Genomic DNA, 17,488 nt, shown 5'->3' on the forward strand with positions numbered 1-17,488 from the left:
AATTTATAAGGTATTATGTAAGATGTGATAATAATGCAAAGAATAGCATAAATTAATATTAACTTATGGATTGTTATAGCATATCAATATCAATTTATATATCATTATATGACATAATAATACAAATAATAAAATAAAATCATATTGATTTATAAATTATATAATATATAATATCAATATTGATTTCTAGATTATATTGCATATGATATAATATAAATAATAAAATAAAACCATATTACTTTTAAAATTATTACATAATGTATCATATCAATATTAATGTATACAGTATTATAACATGATAATATAATACTAAAGTTAATATTAATTTATTATACAATATCTATATTAATTCATAAATTATATTGCATGATATAATATGAATATAAAATAATATTAATTATAAATTATGGAATATAATATCAATAGTAATTTATACAGTATTATATTACATGATAATATAATACTAAAGTTAGTATTGATTTATTATATAATATCTATGTTAATTCACAAATTATATAATATATGATAATATAAATAATAAGAATAAAATCATATTGATTATAGATTATATAACACATGATATAATAATATAAATGATAAATGAATTAATAGCAATTTATAAACATGATTCTAAGAAGAAGATTAAGAACCTCTGGGTCTCTAAAGCTCTTTCTATCTTTAAATCCCAAGATTACAGAGGAGAGTGACTTGACCAAGGTCACATAGCTAACAAGTATCTGAGGTCAGATAGGAATTTAAAATGTCCCTGCCTCCAAGTCCATTGCTCTAACCATTGTACCACCTAATAGTCCCTCCCCAGAAAGGAGAGTGGAGTTGCAAATGATAATCCTGCATTTAGCCCTTCTGCCTTCTGTCCAGATAACCACAGCATTTTGTGAAATTCAACACATACATCAGACTCGGCTCCCCAGAGACAGATTACCTATTTGTTGATGGGGCAGAGATAGACTTCCAAGTCCTGAGAGCATCCTGAACTCAGGAAGGAGAGGCCACACTGCCAGGCTGGTGGGCAGCCAGGTAGTACAATGGATAGAGCTCTGGGTCTGGAGTCAGAAAAACCTGGGTTCAAATCCATCCTCAGACTCTTATTAGCTGTGTGGTCCTGGACAAGTCAATTTCCCTCTGCTTACCTCATTTTCCTCATCTGTAAAATGGGCTAGTGAAGCAAAGAGAAAACCACTCCAGTATCTTTGCCAAGAAAACCCCAAATGGAGTCACGAAGAGTCAGCTGTGGCACTAGCCGAGCAGCGTGGATCCTGCCCACTCCGCCCTTTTGCGGCAGCTACCACTGCTGTTGATGATCCTGCGAACCACGGAAATAAGCCAAAAGTGATGGCACCTGCTCTGGGCCACCCAGGGCTGCTCCGGAGAGCCCTCCAGCTAGCCTCGGGGCAAGCATTCCATCTGGCTCTCAGCTTTATGCAAAATAAGCCTGCGCTGGCATTTTCTCGAATCTGTCTCTTTGAAAGAACAATGATCGTCGTGGCCTGAGGCTATCCAGAGGAAAGGGAGCTGAATTCTAATCCCACCCCGCTTTTTAGGTTTCCGTTCTTCCCCCTCTTTTCCATGAAGCCATCCAATTTCAAAAACGCCTTTCCCACAATGACCCTCAGCAGGGAGAGCCCGATCTTCTTTCTGTTTGGCCAGTGGGGAAAGTCGGGTCATAGAAGTCACGCTGCATCTGCCGCGGGCCCCACAATTAATGTCAGGGCTGGAGTAGCCTGGGATCCCAGATTTAGAACCAGAAGTGGGGTTCAAGGTCTCCAATTCCCAGAGTTTCAAAGTTAGAAAAGATCTCAGGGACCAACTAGTCCAAACCATCCTGAGTCACATCCCACTCTTCATGACCACATTGGGGTTTTCTTGGCAGAGATACTGGAGTGGTTGGCCCTTTCCTTCTCCAGCTCATTTGACAGCTGAGGAAACTGAGGCAAACCGGGTGAAGTAACTTGGCCAGGGTCATAGAGCTTGGTTTGCCATTTCCTTCTCCAGATCATTTGACAGATGAGGAAATGGTAGTGACTGGTCCAGGATCACACAGTTAGTAAATGTCCGAGGCCAGATTTGAACTCATGAAGATGAGTCTCCCTGATTTCAGACCCAGCACTCTAGCCACTGAGATACCCAGCTGTCCATTCCAACACATACATAAAAGGAATCCTCACTACTCAAGCAAGTGATCATCCACCTTCTAGCACAACTGGGTACCCAGTGTATAGGGCACTGAAGACTTGAATTCAAATCCTGCCTCAGGCACTAGCTGGGTAGCCCCTGGACATGCTTAACCCCTTACTACCCCAAGAGCTTGCTCATACTAACCCACATTTCTGTAACATTTGGGGAGTGTGCACAATGCCAAGATATTTTTTGATCCTCACAACAACCCTGCTCTTAGCTTGACAAATCACAAAAAAGGTGCCAACAGCCCATGAGCAAAGGAAATTTCTCCCCCAGTAATTCCCCGTACTGGAACCATCTCAGGTCCAGCCCCTGTCCCTATAACACAGAGACCAGCTCCAGGCATATTGATAAGCAATTGCTAACCTAGGGAACTATGATTAGTCCCCATTTTACAGATGAAGAAACTGAGGATGAAATAGGTGGTCTTTAAGGACTACACTGCACTCTCCGAACAATAGCACTGAGAGGGCAAATATTATTGCCCCATCTTTTTAACCCTTACTTCCTTCTTAGAAGCAATACTGTAGATTGGTTCCAAGGCAGCAGAGTGATAAGACCTAGGCGATGGTGGTTAAGTGACTTGCCCAGGGTCACACAGCTAGGAAGTATCTAAGCCTAAAATTGAACCCAACACCTCTGACTCCAGGCTTTGCTTTCTATCCACTAAGCCACCTAGCTGCCCTTCATGACCCTTCTTAATAAAGAGCTATAAGATTCTTTAATTTAAATAAAAAGTGCCTACCCAAGGCCTTGAAATGGTGGCAGTTTTGTCTTGGGTTCCAGAAGGGATTCAGGATCAGAGATTTAAAGCTGGTAGTGATCTCCTACAACCCTCGCATTTTGCAGATGAGAAAACTGAGACTCACAGGGGTGAAATGACTAGTCCAGGGTCACATAGTGCCTATGGAGCAATGCTAGAATGACTTTCCACCTGTTGGCTGGACGCCATCACTCAAAGCTTCATCCTTGGACACAGTCCCATCTTCACCTCTGTCGTCTCCTTCCCCCTACAGGTCTGCCATCACCATCTTTCCCCAGCGGACAGATGGCAAGCATGACTTCAGAGTCTGGAACTCACAGCTCATCAGATACGCAGGCTATAAGCAGCCTGATGGCAGCATCCTAGGAGACCCCGCCAACGTGGAGTTCACAGATGTGAGTACCATCTGAGCCCCACCTATTGGGGAATGGAGGTGGGCAGCCACAGAGCAGCTCCATCGAGTCATCTTTTTGTCTGGCTTGACTCACAGAAGCTTAACATCTTCTGCGCCAGGGATGTCCAGGGCAAGGGGCTGCCCAGACTCTTCCCTTCACTCCTCTTAGGACCTCCTCTCCCACCTGCTCCTCCTCCTCCCTAGTCTCTGGTACCCAGGAAGCAGCTGACTCCAGCCAGTAACCCAAGTCTGGTGTTATGTTACAGATCTGCATTCAGCAAGGTTGGAAGCCTCCAAGAGGACGTTTCGACGTCCTGCCGCTCCTGCTCCAGGCCAACGGCAATGACCCAGAGCTGTTCCAGATTCCTCCAGAGCTGGTTTTGGAAGTACCCATCAGACATCCCAAGTGAGCCAGGCCCAAGGAGAGGGGCAGCATTTAGAAATAGCCTGTCTGCCATCAGGGAGAGAGGGTGCCTTTACCCAACAACCCCCTCTACTCCCTGTAGCCTAAGCCTACAGATCCCTTCTCATGAATAGGCCAAAGGATTCCACCAGTGCCATCAGCCTCCAGTTTCAGGAAAAGGGGGATATTGTTCCCAAAGAATAACAATGCTAAAGGATCCATAGAGAGCACTTTACATACTTGTCTTATTGGAGCCTGCCAACAACTCTGGGAATCAGAGACTGCAGGTATTATAATCCCTGTTTTACAGATAAGGAAACTGAGGCCTAGAGGCATTAAGGCTGGGTCCAAATCAAATCAACAAGTATTCCCTGAATGCATGAGGACCGGCTCATTCCTAAACTATATCATACTTGTACACATAGCTTCTGCTCCCTGTGCCCTTTGGCTTTTTCCAAGCCCACTCTCAATCAAGGACTAAAGGAACCTTGGCATTATGGACAATGAGGGGGAAATGGAGGAATCAATCCTCTTACTAAGAACATGAAAGATAGACATGCATACATAGAGACAGACAGACAGACAGATAGATAGATAGATAGATAGAGGGATGGATGGATGATAGATGGATGGACAGGCAGACAGATAGATAGAAAGATAAACAGATGGATGGATGAACAGATGAAAGATAGACAGATAGATAGATTGATAGATGGATGGACATATAGACAGACAGACAGATAGATTGATGGATGGATGGATGGATGGATGGATGGATGGATGGATGGGTGAATGAATGGATAAACAAATGGATGGTTCAACAGATGAAAGTCAGACAGATGGAGGGATGGATGGAGGGATGGATGGACATATAGACAGACAGAGATAGATAGATAGATAGATAGATAGATAGATAGATAGATAGATAGATAGATAAACAAATTGATGGGTAGGTGGATGAAAGATAGACAGACAGATGGATGGATGGATGGACATATAGACAGACACGGAGATGGATAGAGATAGATAGGTAGATAGATAGATAGATAGACAGACAGACAGACAGGCAGACAGAAACATAGACAGACAGACATGTAGGAGGGAGGGATAGAGAAATAGATAAACAAATAACTAAAAATTCTAACACCTCAACCAAGAGAATGGAGGTAGCCAAAGAGACTTCAGATTCCTCCTCAAGAAAAAAAACTCCATGAGGGGAGAGACCCCGAGATACTACTTCATGGAGAGGAGATAGAGTCCACTAGACATGCCACGACTGCTATCCAGTGTTCTTGGGAAACTGCCATAAGAGGAGGAAGTGGGTCAAGACCTGAGCAGAAGGAAGCTCACACCTCTAATTCCCATTTCAGTCAACTGTACAAAGTCAGCAGCACCAAATGTGCAAGGAAATATGCTATGATATAATCTATAGGAAGGTGATCAAGGGGAGAAATTAGGTCCTTCAAGATGGTGTGCAACCTGGGGCAAAACCCCGGGCCCCCCACCCCAGTTATAACTCCTGGGTTTAAAATGTGCTGTAGGAGAATAACACGGGTTCTTAATGGTTCCGTGGCATCATCAATGAGAGTTCAGCAGTAGAAATGGCAATCTGTCCTATGTGATTCTGTCTTTGCCTGCCCACAAATATTCCACAGGGGACTCTACCCAAAGGGCTAGAGACCTTCCTTTAGATCTCAATATTATATAATTATCTTTCAGCATTTGGGCTTTCAACTCTTACTCTCCCTGTCTCCAATTTAATTCAGTTAACAAATAATTATTATATACCTACTATCTATAAAACATTATTTAGATCCTGGAGAAACCAAAATAGAACAGTGCCTGCCTTCAGGGAGATTATATTTATTTGATTGGGGTGGGAAACATGGTCAATAATACATATTAATTGGAAGAGAGAGACAGACAAAGATAGAGAAATAGAGACAGAGATTTGGGAGGAGAGAAGAGAGAGAGATGGGGAAGGAGGGAGGGAGCAAGAGAGAGAGGAAGGGAGAGGGGGGTAGATCAGGTTGGGTCTTCAGTAGAGGGCCACACCTAAGTCATACTTTGAAGAGAATTTGCAATTCTAAGAGTCAACAGTAAATTCATGAATGGACCATCTTCTTTATGGTCCGGTCATATGCTTTCTCCATCACTGCTAATGTACTCCCCATCTATTTACTCCCACCATGCATTTCTACGTTATCTTGTAATATAAGGATGATGAGAACTATGTTACTAGCTATGTGATCCTAGACAAGTCACTTAGCCTCTGTTTGCCTCAGTTTCCTCATCTGTAAAATGAATATAATAATTGTTCCTACCTCCTAAGGTTGTTTTGAGCATCAAATGAGGTAATAATCGTAAAACACTTGGCACGGTGCCTGGTACATAATGACTGCTTTATATTAGCTATTATTTACTATTATTATTAGAACCACATAAAAAACATGCATTTGAGTGCTAAATTGTGTGGAAAGTCCTACAGGAATTAAAAGGAGGCAGAGCTCACTGAGAGTTGCAGGATTCGTGAAAAGCCCATAATTGGACTTTTAGAATCCAGGAAAGGGAATAAAAATCTCCCAAGCCCCTGGAAATGAAACCTAATGGATCGCCATTCTAGAAAGATGCCTCTTTGGTAGAGGTTTTCCTACCTCGTCCCAGACTAAACTTCAAGTTTCCCTCAGAGAGGTGCCTGCTTCATATGAAAGCTGGGTGGTATCTGATGTTCTCCCGAGGGATGCCTTTGGTTTAGTGAGCCCCTCTGTGTTGTCATCCCCAGGTTCACCTGGTTCAAGGAACTGGGGCTCAAGTGGTACGGTCTGCCAGCTGTATCCAGCATGCTTCTGGAGATTGGTGGCCTCGAGTTCAGCGCTTGCCCATTCAGCGGCTGGTACATGGGCACTGAGATCGGTGTCCGTGATTACTGTGACAACTCCCGCTATAACATTCTCGAGGTAATGTCTCCAAGCGGGGAATGGGAAGGGTGGGGAGTGATGTCACCAATATGTGTCATCACACGAAGTATTCTGGGGCAACTAAGTGACACAGGGAATGCAGTGCCAGATTCATCTTCCTAAGTTTCCATCCACTCTCTCTGTGGGATCCTGGCTAAGTCATTTAATCCCATTTGCCTCAATTTCCTCACCTATAAAATGAGCTGGAGAAGGAAATGGCAAACATCTCCATTATCTTTGCCAAGAAAACTACAAATGAACAGATCACTTAATTCCAATTTCCTCAAGTTCCTCATCTGTAAAATGAGCTGGAGAAGGCAATGGCAAACATCTCCATTATCTTTGCCAAGAAAACCACAAATAAACAAATCTCTTAATTCCAATTTCCTCATCTATAAAATAAGTTGGAGAAGGAAATGGCAAACTACTCTAGTATATTTGCCAAGAAAACTCCAAATGGACAAGTCATTTAATCCCATTTGCCTCAGTTTCCTCATCTGTAAAATGAGCTAGAAAACCACTCCAGTATCTTTGCCAAGAAAACTAACCTCATTTGCCTCAGTTTCCTCATCTATAAAATGAGCTGGAGAAGGAAATGGAAAACCACTCCAGTACCTTTGCCAAGAAAACCCCAAATAAGGTCATGAAAAGTCAGACACAGGTGAATGACAACAAAGGATTCTAGGAACTTGGAAACTGAAGCTGCTTGTCTCTGGAGATCTGGAACAGCCCCAATAACCCCACAAAATGGCTTCTTTAGACCAGCAGAAAAGGCACCTCCTGGAGTGCCTTCACCCCCAACATGTTTGAGAATGACCCAAGAACATGTTTCTTATTCCATCTCTCTTCTGAAAAGGGGAAGAGCTTGCTACTCATTTCCCCACTACTAGCTTTTCTCAGCAGTGGGTCTGATTCCCTCCCTGGGAGACCCATCTGTTGGTAAAAACCAAAGGAGAATTACATCTTCAGGGCAAGCTTTGGTAGACACATGCAGGATTGCTCTGTTTCTCTCTTTAAAAGCTGTTCTTCACTGAAGCCTAGTATTGTTAGTCTTGCTTCCCAAGAAGGAACAAATGAACAGAGGGGTTAAGTAATCCACCTCTGGTCACACAGCAAACAGGAAGAAGAGCCAGAAGGTAAACTCAGAACTTCAAGTTGTTTGTGTTAATGAATTTCTATTGGTGGAGCTCCATTGAAACAAATATTACATTACAAACATTACATTAAAAATATCCATTTGATCCTCACAGCAACCCTTAGAGGTAGGTACTATTATTATCTTCATTTTAGAGATAAGAAAACTGAGACAGACAGAGGTTAAGTGAGTTGCCCAAGGTCAAAACAACCCTAGGAACTAGTTGCTATTGTTATCATCCTCATTTTACAGATTAAGAAACTGAGATGAACAGAGTTGAAATGACTTGCCCAGGATCACACAACTAGTAAGTGTCTTGGGCTCAATTCTTGGCTCCAGATTCAACTCTCTATCCATTTCACCACCTGGTTGCCAAATAACAAATATGTATAATCAAGGAAAACAAGACTCCCACATGGGCCATGCCCAAAAATGTATGTCTCATTCTACACCCTGGCATCCTCAACATCACTGTCAGGAGGAGGTTAGCATGCTAACCCTCAGTCCTGTGGAATCATGCTTGATTATTTCATTGATCAGAGCCCTAAATCTTTTTTTTAATTAAACATTATTTCAATTAACAGACATTTATTTTTTCTCCCTTCCATTCCTCTGAAAACAAAAACAAAATCCACATAACTAATAGATGTAGTCAAGCAATCCAAATTCCTCATCCTTAGCTGTATTTGAAAAGTATATCTCTTTCTGTTGTGAAAAAGAATTTAAACTTTCTATTTATTTTAATTTAATCAATCAAGAACTTGGAGTCCCCCAACTTTCACACTTACTTAGTCATTAACATTTAGTTCTTCCTAAAAGACCACAAGCACTGCTCTACCTCCCAGCAATGCTAGACAAATTGGGAGACTATGATTGGTTCCTGAGATGTGATAGACTAGCCCAAAGTGAAAGGAATTAGATACTAGAGAGATAGAAGTCATGTGGACAAAACTGCTTATAAAACCCAGTTAAGGGCATTCTGATTCATTCTGCTGTCTTGGTGGCTCTTGCTGAAAGAAGTATTCTTCTGTGTTGGAGATTCTGGGTTGGTGACTCAGGCTGAAGAGACTCTCATGGACTTCCTTGTGGAGATTAGAACCTGGAGCCTGAGACTCTCCTGCTCTACTGGTTAGAGATCAAGTCCTGAGGGAGCCTTTTTATGACATGATTATTTATGGCCCTTAAATCCTATACAAATCAATAGACTCATTAATTGAGCAAGGAATAATGATCCCAAACAAATATGAATATAATACACCTATTCTCTCTGAAAAAAAAAAGCCAAAACTAGGCCCAGAAGGAAAACATGTCTATTGATTTGTACAGGATTTAAGAGCTGTAAATAATCATGTCACTGTGTAGTTCACCTATCCATCACCTCTCTCTGTCTTGCTCTGCTTCATCTTTGGTCCTCTTGAATTATGATTGACCATTGTATTAATCAGAGTTCATAAGTCCTTCAAAGGTTAACTTCATTCTGTTATTATTGGATAATTCATCTTCCTAGAGCTCCTCTCTTCATTAAGTGAGAGTGTTAAAGATCAGTTAGTATTCTCCACTCTTGTAACCTCAATGGGTTTTCTGCTTTCTTGGGCTGTGGATTATGGTGCAAAAATTCTACCTCCACTGGGTAATTCCTCTGAGGAATTTTGAGAATTAGTAGGAGCTAGAGTAAATGTCCACCATCTTCTCCATTGTGTCACCTAGAAGCAAATTGCCTTCTTTGCCCTAGTAAGGTAGTATGAATTGGTAAACTCACTTTATCTAGACTCTTCTTTTACATTCTTGCTATAAATTATATTTGCTAGCTTGTGAGATCTTATGCTTTGATTATACCTAATATTAGGTAAAAATTAGTGCCTGAGTTTGAGAAGCAATTACTTCATAATCTGGAAATCCAAAGACAATTGAACCAACTTGATTTTATCCCCTTCTCCTTTGACCTGATGCCCAAGGAATCATCTAAGACTCATTGTTGTTCAGTCATTTTTTTTTCAGTTCTGTCTGACTCTTGATGACCCTAAGGGTATCCTTGGAAAAGATCCTGGAATGGTTTGCCATTTCATCCTCCAATCAATTTTACAGATGAGGAAACTGAGGCAAACAAGGTTACATGACTTGCCCATGGTCATACAGCCAGTTTGCCATTTCCTTTTCCATCTCATTTTACAGATGAGGAAACTGAGACAAACAAGGTAGTATGACTTACCCACAGTCACACAACTAGTTTGCCATTTCCTTTTCCAGATCATTTTACAGATGAAGAAACTGAGGCAAACAAGGTTAAGTGACTTACCCAGGGTTACAGAAGCTAGTAAGTGTCTGAGTGGCAATATGTAATCAGGAAGATAAGTTTTCCTGATTCCAGGTCTGGTATGCGATCCTCTGTGCCACCTAGCTGTCCTCTAAGCCCATCTAAGACTACAGAACATTAAGCTTAAAGCTGGAAGGGATCCTCAGAAGTCACTCCCTCATTTCACAGATGAGAAAATGGAAGCTAGAAATGGAAGCCCAGAGAGACTGATTGATTCCAAACTGGTAGGAATTTTAGAGGCAATCTTGTGTCAATTTTCCAGATAGGAAACTTTCCTAGGGAGAAAAGAGATGATGAGCTAGGATTTGAACCCAGGTCCTCTGATACCAAATCCATTATTATTTCCCATTCTACCACACTGCTCCTTCTTTCAGCCATTGAATTTCTTTCTTCCAGGAAGTGGCCAAAAAGATGAATTTGGATATGAGAAAGACTTCCTCCCTGTGGAAGGACCAAGCACTGGTGGAGATCAACATTGCTGTGCTCTACAGTTTCCAGGTAGCTAAGTGACGGAGATCCCCTTGTTCTGTGGTCTGGGTTGAGAACTGGCATCCTTCAGACCTCAGCTACTAGAGCACAAAGGCACAGGTCCCAGATGCAGCCTTGGGAGCAATTATGCCAATGGGCCAAGGCCAATGGCTTGTGGTTTATTTCTCCATTTCCCCCAGGCCTGTATAGGATGAGGGCCAAGTCAGCCCATGTGGGAGATTTTTTGTTTCGTTACTTTCATTTTGAGAGGCAGCCCAGTGTAGTGGATGGGGTCAGCCAACAGGCATTTGATGAGCTCCTACACCGTGCCAGGCACTGGAACAAGCTTTGGAGATGCAAAGACAACAATTAAACATCCCCTATCTTCAAAGAAGCTCACACCCTCTTTGGGGAAGACAATACATAGAGAACGTGTCCAAAATGAACGTGTCGTTTAGAGAGGGGGAGATCTGGCTTTAGGTTTAGGGTTTGGGAAAATCTTCATGGAAAAAGCAACTCTTGAGTTGCATCTGAAAGGAAACTAGGAATTCTAAGAAGTGTCTCTCATGTTAAAGATTCTAGGATTCTGGGTCTATATTGGGTCTATCATGGATAGAGGAAAAAGTTTTGTTATTTGGTCATTTCTCAGTCGTGTCCCATTCTTCCTGATCCCATCTGGAGTTTTCTTGGCAAAGATACTAGAATGGTTGGCCATTTCCTTTCCCAGTTCATTGTATTGATAAGGAACTGAAGCAAATGGTTTTAAGTGACTTGACAATAATTGTCTGAGACCAGATTTGAACACATTACTGCATGGCCTGGCATGGACCCAAACCAGTCAACTTCTCTAGGGGAAGAAAGGCTAGACCAGTCCATGACTCCTAAGAAGGCACAGGTTGGGGAGAAGATTGCTGTCTCAGTACTGAAAGTCCTAGGTCTCAGGTGTATATTCTTTCCTGTACTTGGGAAACATTTCAAGGCAGTATGGTACTGTAGAGGCAGCTAAATGGCTAGATAAAGCACTGGGTATGGACTCAGAAAGACCTGAGTTCAAATCCAGTATCAAAAGCATACTACCTGTGTGATCTTGAATAAATCACTTAACCTCTGTTTGCCAAGGAGGCAACAAGAGGACTCAGTGGATAATAGTGTTAGACTTGGAGTCAGGAAGATATGAGTTCAAATCCAGCCTGAGACACTTACAAGCTATATGACCCTAGGCAAGTCATTTAACCTCTGTTTGCCTTAATCCACTGGAGAAGAAAATGACAAATAATTCCAGTATCTCTGCCAAGAAAATCCCACGATCAGTATGGTCCCTGAGGTCATGAAGTTAAACAGCAGGCATCTAGGTGGCTCAGTGGATCAAGATTCAGACCTAGAGACAAAAGGTCCTGGGTTCAAATATGACTTCAGACACTTCCTAGGCTGTGAGACCCTGGACAAGTCACTTAACCCCAGTTGCCTAACCTTTAGCACTCTTCTGCCTTGGAACCAATGCTTAGTGCTGTTTACAAGACAGAAGGCAAGGTTTTCTTAAAAAAAAAGAGTTGGACACAACTGAACCAAAATAGCATGTTAATGTAGATGTTGTGATCTACCTCAGAGTCAATAAAACCCAAGTTAAAACACCACTTCAGATGCTGAATAACTGTGTGAACCTGAGCAAGTCACTTAACTTAGCTCAGTTTTCTTATCTGTGAAATGAGAAGGTCGGGCTCTGTAGCCTTTAAGGGCCCTTCCACTTCTACTTCTGATCCTACAACGGTCCCCTCTCCCTCCCACAGAGTGACAAAGTGACAATTGTTGACCACCATTCAGCCACCGAGTCCTTCATCAAGCACATGGAGAACGAGTACCGCTGCCGAGGGGGATGCCCGGCTGACTGGGTCTGGATCGTTCCCCCCATGTCTGGCAGCATCACACCCGTCTTCCACCAGGAAATGCTCAACTATCGACTCACGCCATCCTTCGAGTACCAGGTCCTGCCCTCTGCCTTCGAGGCCTGAGATGTCCCCATTCCCATTGCTCATTCCCATCTCATTCCAACTCCACAGTGGGAGATAACGAAGCTACTGGGCATTTCCTACAGAGCTGGGGGAAAGGGAGGAGGAAGGCCAGTTTTGATGGGGGAGAGGCTTCCTCATCCCAATTCACCTAAAGACAGCTTCAGTTAGCCAAAGAGTCCCCACAAATAGAGAGTTCTTCCTTCAAGAAAGTGGCAGGTCAACCTGATTCCTGACTCTTTGGCACCATAGGAAACCAGCAAAGAGCCATGCAGGAGTTCCAGAGTGGCAGATCAGAGACAATGAAGGGGGAAAGTTTTTCCAGTAACTTCTGGTTACTGGGATTTCTGGGATTCCCAAGCATGTGCCCAGCCCTGTGATGGGGCCAAAGAAAGTGGGAGACGGCCCCTGTCCAGTCTCACCACAGAAGGCAAGACTTATATAGGAGAAGTCACAAGGGAATGACTGTATAGAAGCAAATTTAAATCAAATGATGTAGACAGAAGAGGTTCGAGGGGGATCTGGGAAGAGAGAGATGCCTTTATTCTGAAGTCAAGGGAAAAGGTTCCCACCGATATATCTGGAAGAACCAAGGGAGTCTCTCACCCCTCTAAGCAGGACAAGTCTTTCAGACATATTTGGTACCTTATAAGAGGAGCATCCATCTGTCTGCTCCTTCTCTCCATCTTCATTCCATGGGATTGTTCCTTTCCAGGGGTGGAATAGCAGAGAGTCCCTTGGGCTGGGAGTCAGGAGAGATCTGTGTTGAAATTGCATCATCTCAGACACTTCCTAGCTCATGACCCTCGTGAAATTAATTCAGCTTCTCTGACCGTCAACTTCTCCATTGGATAAATGAGGCATAATAATACATGTGAACACGCTACATTATTAGGAGGAGAAAGTAGGTAGTGGGGAGTAGAGTAGAGTGGGTAGTCCAATATTATTGCTGTTTTCCAGGAACAAGTCATTTACCTGGTAGCCATGAACCAGAGACCTATGCCCTCTCCCAAGAGCCCTTGGGGAGCCAAGTGGTTTCCATCATTCCCTTCCTTTCTAATGACTGTCTCCCTCTTCCTCCAGCCGGATCCATGGAACACTCATGTCTGGAAGGGTACTAATGGGACCCCCACAAAAAGGAGAGCCATTGGCTTCAAGAAGTTGGCTGAGTAAGTAATGAGAGTTCATATAGCTACAAATATGTAACTCCCTGTGAAAAGTTCTTGGACCCAAGGATTCACCCCCTCCTGTTTCACAGTTGGGCTCGCTGCATAATATAGTGACCCTGCCAACCACCATTTTGCCAACTCCAGTTATAATGCTTCAGTGTTATTCCCTCACTCCAGCTTGATATCCACTATTCCCTAAGGCTTTACCAAGTCATTGTTCTTCTCTATCTGTTCTCAAAGGAGCACGGATTCAAATATTTAGAGTTACTAATTAATGGATGGAATTAATGGATGGATGGATGGATGGATGGATGGATGGATGGATGGATGGATGGATGGATGGATGGATGGATAGATGGATGGATGGATGGGTGAATGGATGGATGGATGGATGGATGGATGGATGGATGGATGGGTGAATGGATGGATGGATGGATGGATGGATGGATGGATGGATAGTGTAACTTTATAAAAATAATACTTGAAGTATTGGACATTAACTCTTACAATGGATGGATGAATGATAAAACACTTGTCAAGTGCTTACTATGTACCAAGCACAGAACTCAACTAACATTTGTTGGACCTCCAAATGTAAGCTCCAAGAGGGCAGAGACTTTCTTGGTTTTATCTTTGCATCCTTAGCATTCAGAAATTGTTGTTCTTCAGTCATTTTAGTCGCATCTAAACTCATGGCAGCCCCTTTGGGGGTTTTCTTGGCAAAGATACTGGAGTGCTTTACCTTCTTCTCTAGTTCATTTGACAGATGACAAACTGAGACAAACAAGTTTAAATGACTTGCCCAGGGTCATACAGCTAGTAAAATTTGGCCTTAGGAAGATGAGTTTTCCTGTTTCCAGGGCCCAGAGCTCTATCCACTGCACTACCTAGCTGCCCATAATAGCTATTTTCAGTTAGTTGAAGGACCACTACATGGGGGAAATGATTAGCTTTGTTCTACTTTACCCCAGAGCACAGGACTAGGAGCACTGAGGGGAATCCGCCCACCAGCCAATCCACCATAAACATTCTTTCAGCACCTCCTGTGTGCCAGGCATAGTCGCCCTGGGCATCAGTGAGAGCAGTGACGTCAAACTCAAATAGAATTGGGGGCCCCTAAGCCATAGAAAAGGTTCCCTGTGGGTTTCATATTGATGTAGTTTGAAAATGTTCTGTTATCTGTGTTTTATTATAATGTTATTTCTTTCGTTAAATACTTCCAAATTGCATTTTATTCTGGTTTAGGCAGCACTCATAGGAGTGTTACACTGGCTGCCCATTTGATCCCTCTGCTCTAGACAATTCTCTAAGAGGCAGAAGTTGCAGAGTGTTCAACTGAGTTGATGGAGGGAGTTTGCTCATCCAAGAAAATCCCAAGTCCCTTGTCTATCCCTGTAACCAGCCATTGGTCTAGGCACCATGGGTGCAAAGACAAAAATAAAACAGTCCCTGCCCTCAGGAGGTTTTCCTTCTAAGGTACAAAGAAGCAGGAAAGACTTTCTAAAAGGGAGAGCTATCTAAAAAAAGAATGGACTGCTGTGGGAGAGAATCCAATCCTTTCACAGGATCACAGAATGAGACTTTAAAGGGAACTTCAAGGCCATCGATTCCCACCCACTAGGACTTGTCCAAGGTCACGCCATTTGTAAGTGGCCAAGATGGACTTTGAATCCAGGGCTTCTGACTCCAATTCTAATATTCTTTTACTATACCATGAACCTCACCGGAAGTAGTCAAGCAAAGACTAGTCAGCCACGTTAGGTATGTTGTAGAGGGGTACTCAGCCAACCTGGGGCAGTGAAGGGGTTTAAACAATGACCTCAATCATCAAGTGAGGGATTTGACTTGGGTGGCATCTGAGATCTCTACTCAACCCTAGTGAACTAAGAAATCTATCCAGTGGGCTCAGGGTCCCTAAATCCCTCATTGCCCAGAACCTGGAGCCCAGAACCAAAGGATCTCATCTCCCCTAACACCCCCTGAATGGCTCCAAGTCCCATTTCCTACCCATGAGTCTTATGAGAGCCAAAGGGAGGCCCTGTCTCGCCTCACCACCCACCCACTGCTGGGGAGAAAACCCTGAGGCATTATACATCCCTCCCATCAGAAACCTGTCCAGGTTTCACCCAGAGTTTGGTTAGAGTATTTCTGGGGAGGGGAAGTTCTAAAACGTTAATTGCACTATTGAGTTTGGAGTAGAAACAATGGAAGTTAATTATAGATGCTTTTTTTTGCTGGGATCATTCAAAAGGGGGCCCCTGAAAGCACAACCTCCTAGGCAACACTCCTTCCTTTCTTTTCTCCAACCCATAGTTTTAATTGTTGCTCCAGTGTGGGTGGTTTCCATGATTTAAAAAATAATCATAATAAATTTCCATTAATAATTCCCCCAGGAAGGAGATTCATGACATTTTGCCTGCATTTGGAGTGGTGGCTTAGCACAACGGTGTTTTTCAGGTTGCAAGTGTAGATTCTGGGAAATGTGCATTATAGACCCTCCTGTAAGAAAGAGCTCTGGACTGGGAATCGGGACACTTGGTTTCCTGTCTGGGTTCTGCTATTGACTAACTGAGTGATTTGGCACAAGTCATCTCCCCCATCTTGGCCTCAGTTTCTCCATCTGTTCAATGAGAGGATTAGAATGAATTATTTCTAAAGTTCCTTCAAGGTCCCTCCTTCTTCCAACTTTCTACGGTCAAAGTTCCCCAGGATGCTCTGACATTCTCCCTTCCAAGGTCTCCTCCTACCTCAGACATTGTGAGCTCCAAGATCCCTCGAAGATCTGACATGTTGTATTTTTCCAACTCTGACAATCTATACTCTAAAGCCCCCGTAGCTCTAGAATGGTTCTAGGATTCCTTTAAGCTCTGGCATTCTATCATTTTAACCAGCTCGAACGCAATCACTTCTCCTTCCCCAGATATCAGGACGATGGCAACGTCCAAACTTGCCCAACCCTCTGCCAGGCCTGGCAGCTTCTCTCACCCTTCAGGTTCCCTTTATTTGCCAAATGTCCTTTGAATATAGGGAGACAAAATCTTAGAGAAATATCCCCCAGAGCCAAGAATCTCAGGAAGTTGCAGATGGAGGAAATCCAACCTCTGCCCAGGAAGTCGGTGAGCTGGCCATGTTCCCAGCCACTGGAGTTGATTCCCTAGAGAGCATGGAGGAATCCAGATATTGTCGGAAGCCCATTCCTTGTTCAGTGAGAGCCACTGGCTTTTGAAATGAGAGAATTAACTAGCCTGGGTACTTTGCAAAATTTTCTCTGATCATCACATTTCAACATCAGTTTTCTACATATTATTTCTCTGTTGTTGTGGCTAAGTCATTTCACTTGTGTCTGATTCTTCATGATCCCCATTTGGATTTTTCTTTTCAAAGATACTGGAGTGGGTTGCCATTTCCTTCAACAGCTCATTTTACAGATGAGGAAACTGAGGCAAACAGGGTGAAGTGACTTGCCCAGGGTCACACAGCTAAGATACTGGGGTAGTTGGCCATTTCCTTCTCCAGCTCATTTTACAGATGAGGAAACTGAGGCAAACAGGGTGAAGTGACTTGCCCAGGGTCACATAGCTAAGATACTGGAGTAGTTGGCCATTTCCATCTCCAGCTCATTTTAAAAATGGGGAAAATGAGGCAAGCAGGGTTAAATGACTTGCCTCACACAACTAGGG

The 17,488-nt window shown here is 43.1% G+C and overlaps 1 protein-coding gene across 7 annotated transcripts in view; it reads left to right on the forward strand.

Moving 5' to 3' along the window:
* The window catches only part of NOS1 (nitric oxide synthase 1), a 269,988-nt gene that overhangs the window by 207,617 nt on the left and 44,883 nt on the right, over positions 1-17,488 (forward strand). For all 7 annotated transcript variants that reach the window (XM_056821665.1, XM_056821667.1, XM_007490314.3 and 4 more), the window contains 6 exons: positions 3,216-3,357; positions 3,623-3,762; positions 6,542-6,716; positions 10,562-10,663; positions 12,421-12,615; positions 13,723-13,808. In XM_056821665.1, coding sequence (XP_056677643.1) covers positions 3,216-3,357; positions 3,623-3,762; positions 6,542-6,716; positions 10,562-10,663; positions 12,421-12,615; positions 13,723-13,808 — 840 coding nt within the window. The remainder of the gene's footprint in view (positions 1-3,215; positions 3,358-3,622; positions 3,763-6,541; positions 6,717-10,561; positions 10,664-12,420; positions 12,616-13,722; positions 13,809-17,488) is intronic.

Source organism: Monodelphis domestica, chromosome 3 (assembly GCF_027887165.1).
Source record: "Monodelphis domestica isolate mMonDom1 chromosome 3, mMonDom1.pri, whole genome shotgun sequence".
In the NCBI taxonomy this organism is placed as follows: Eukaryota; Metazoa; Chordata; class Mammalia; order Didelphimorphia; family Didelphidae; genus Monodelphis; species Monodelphis domestica.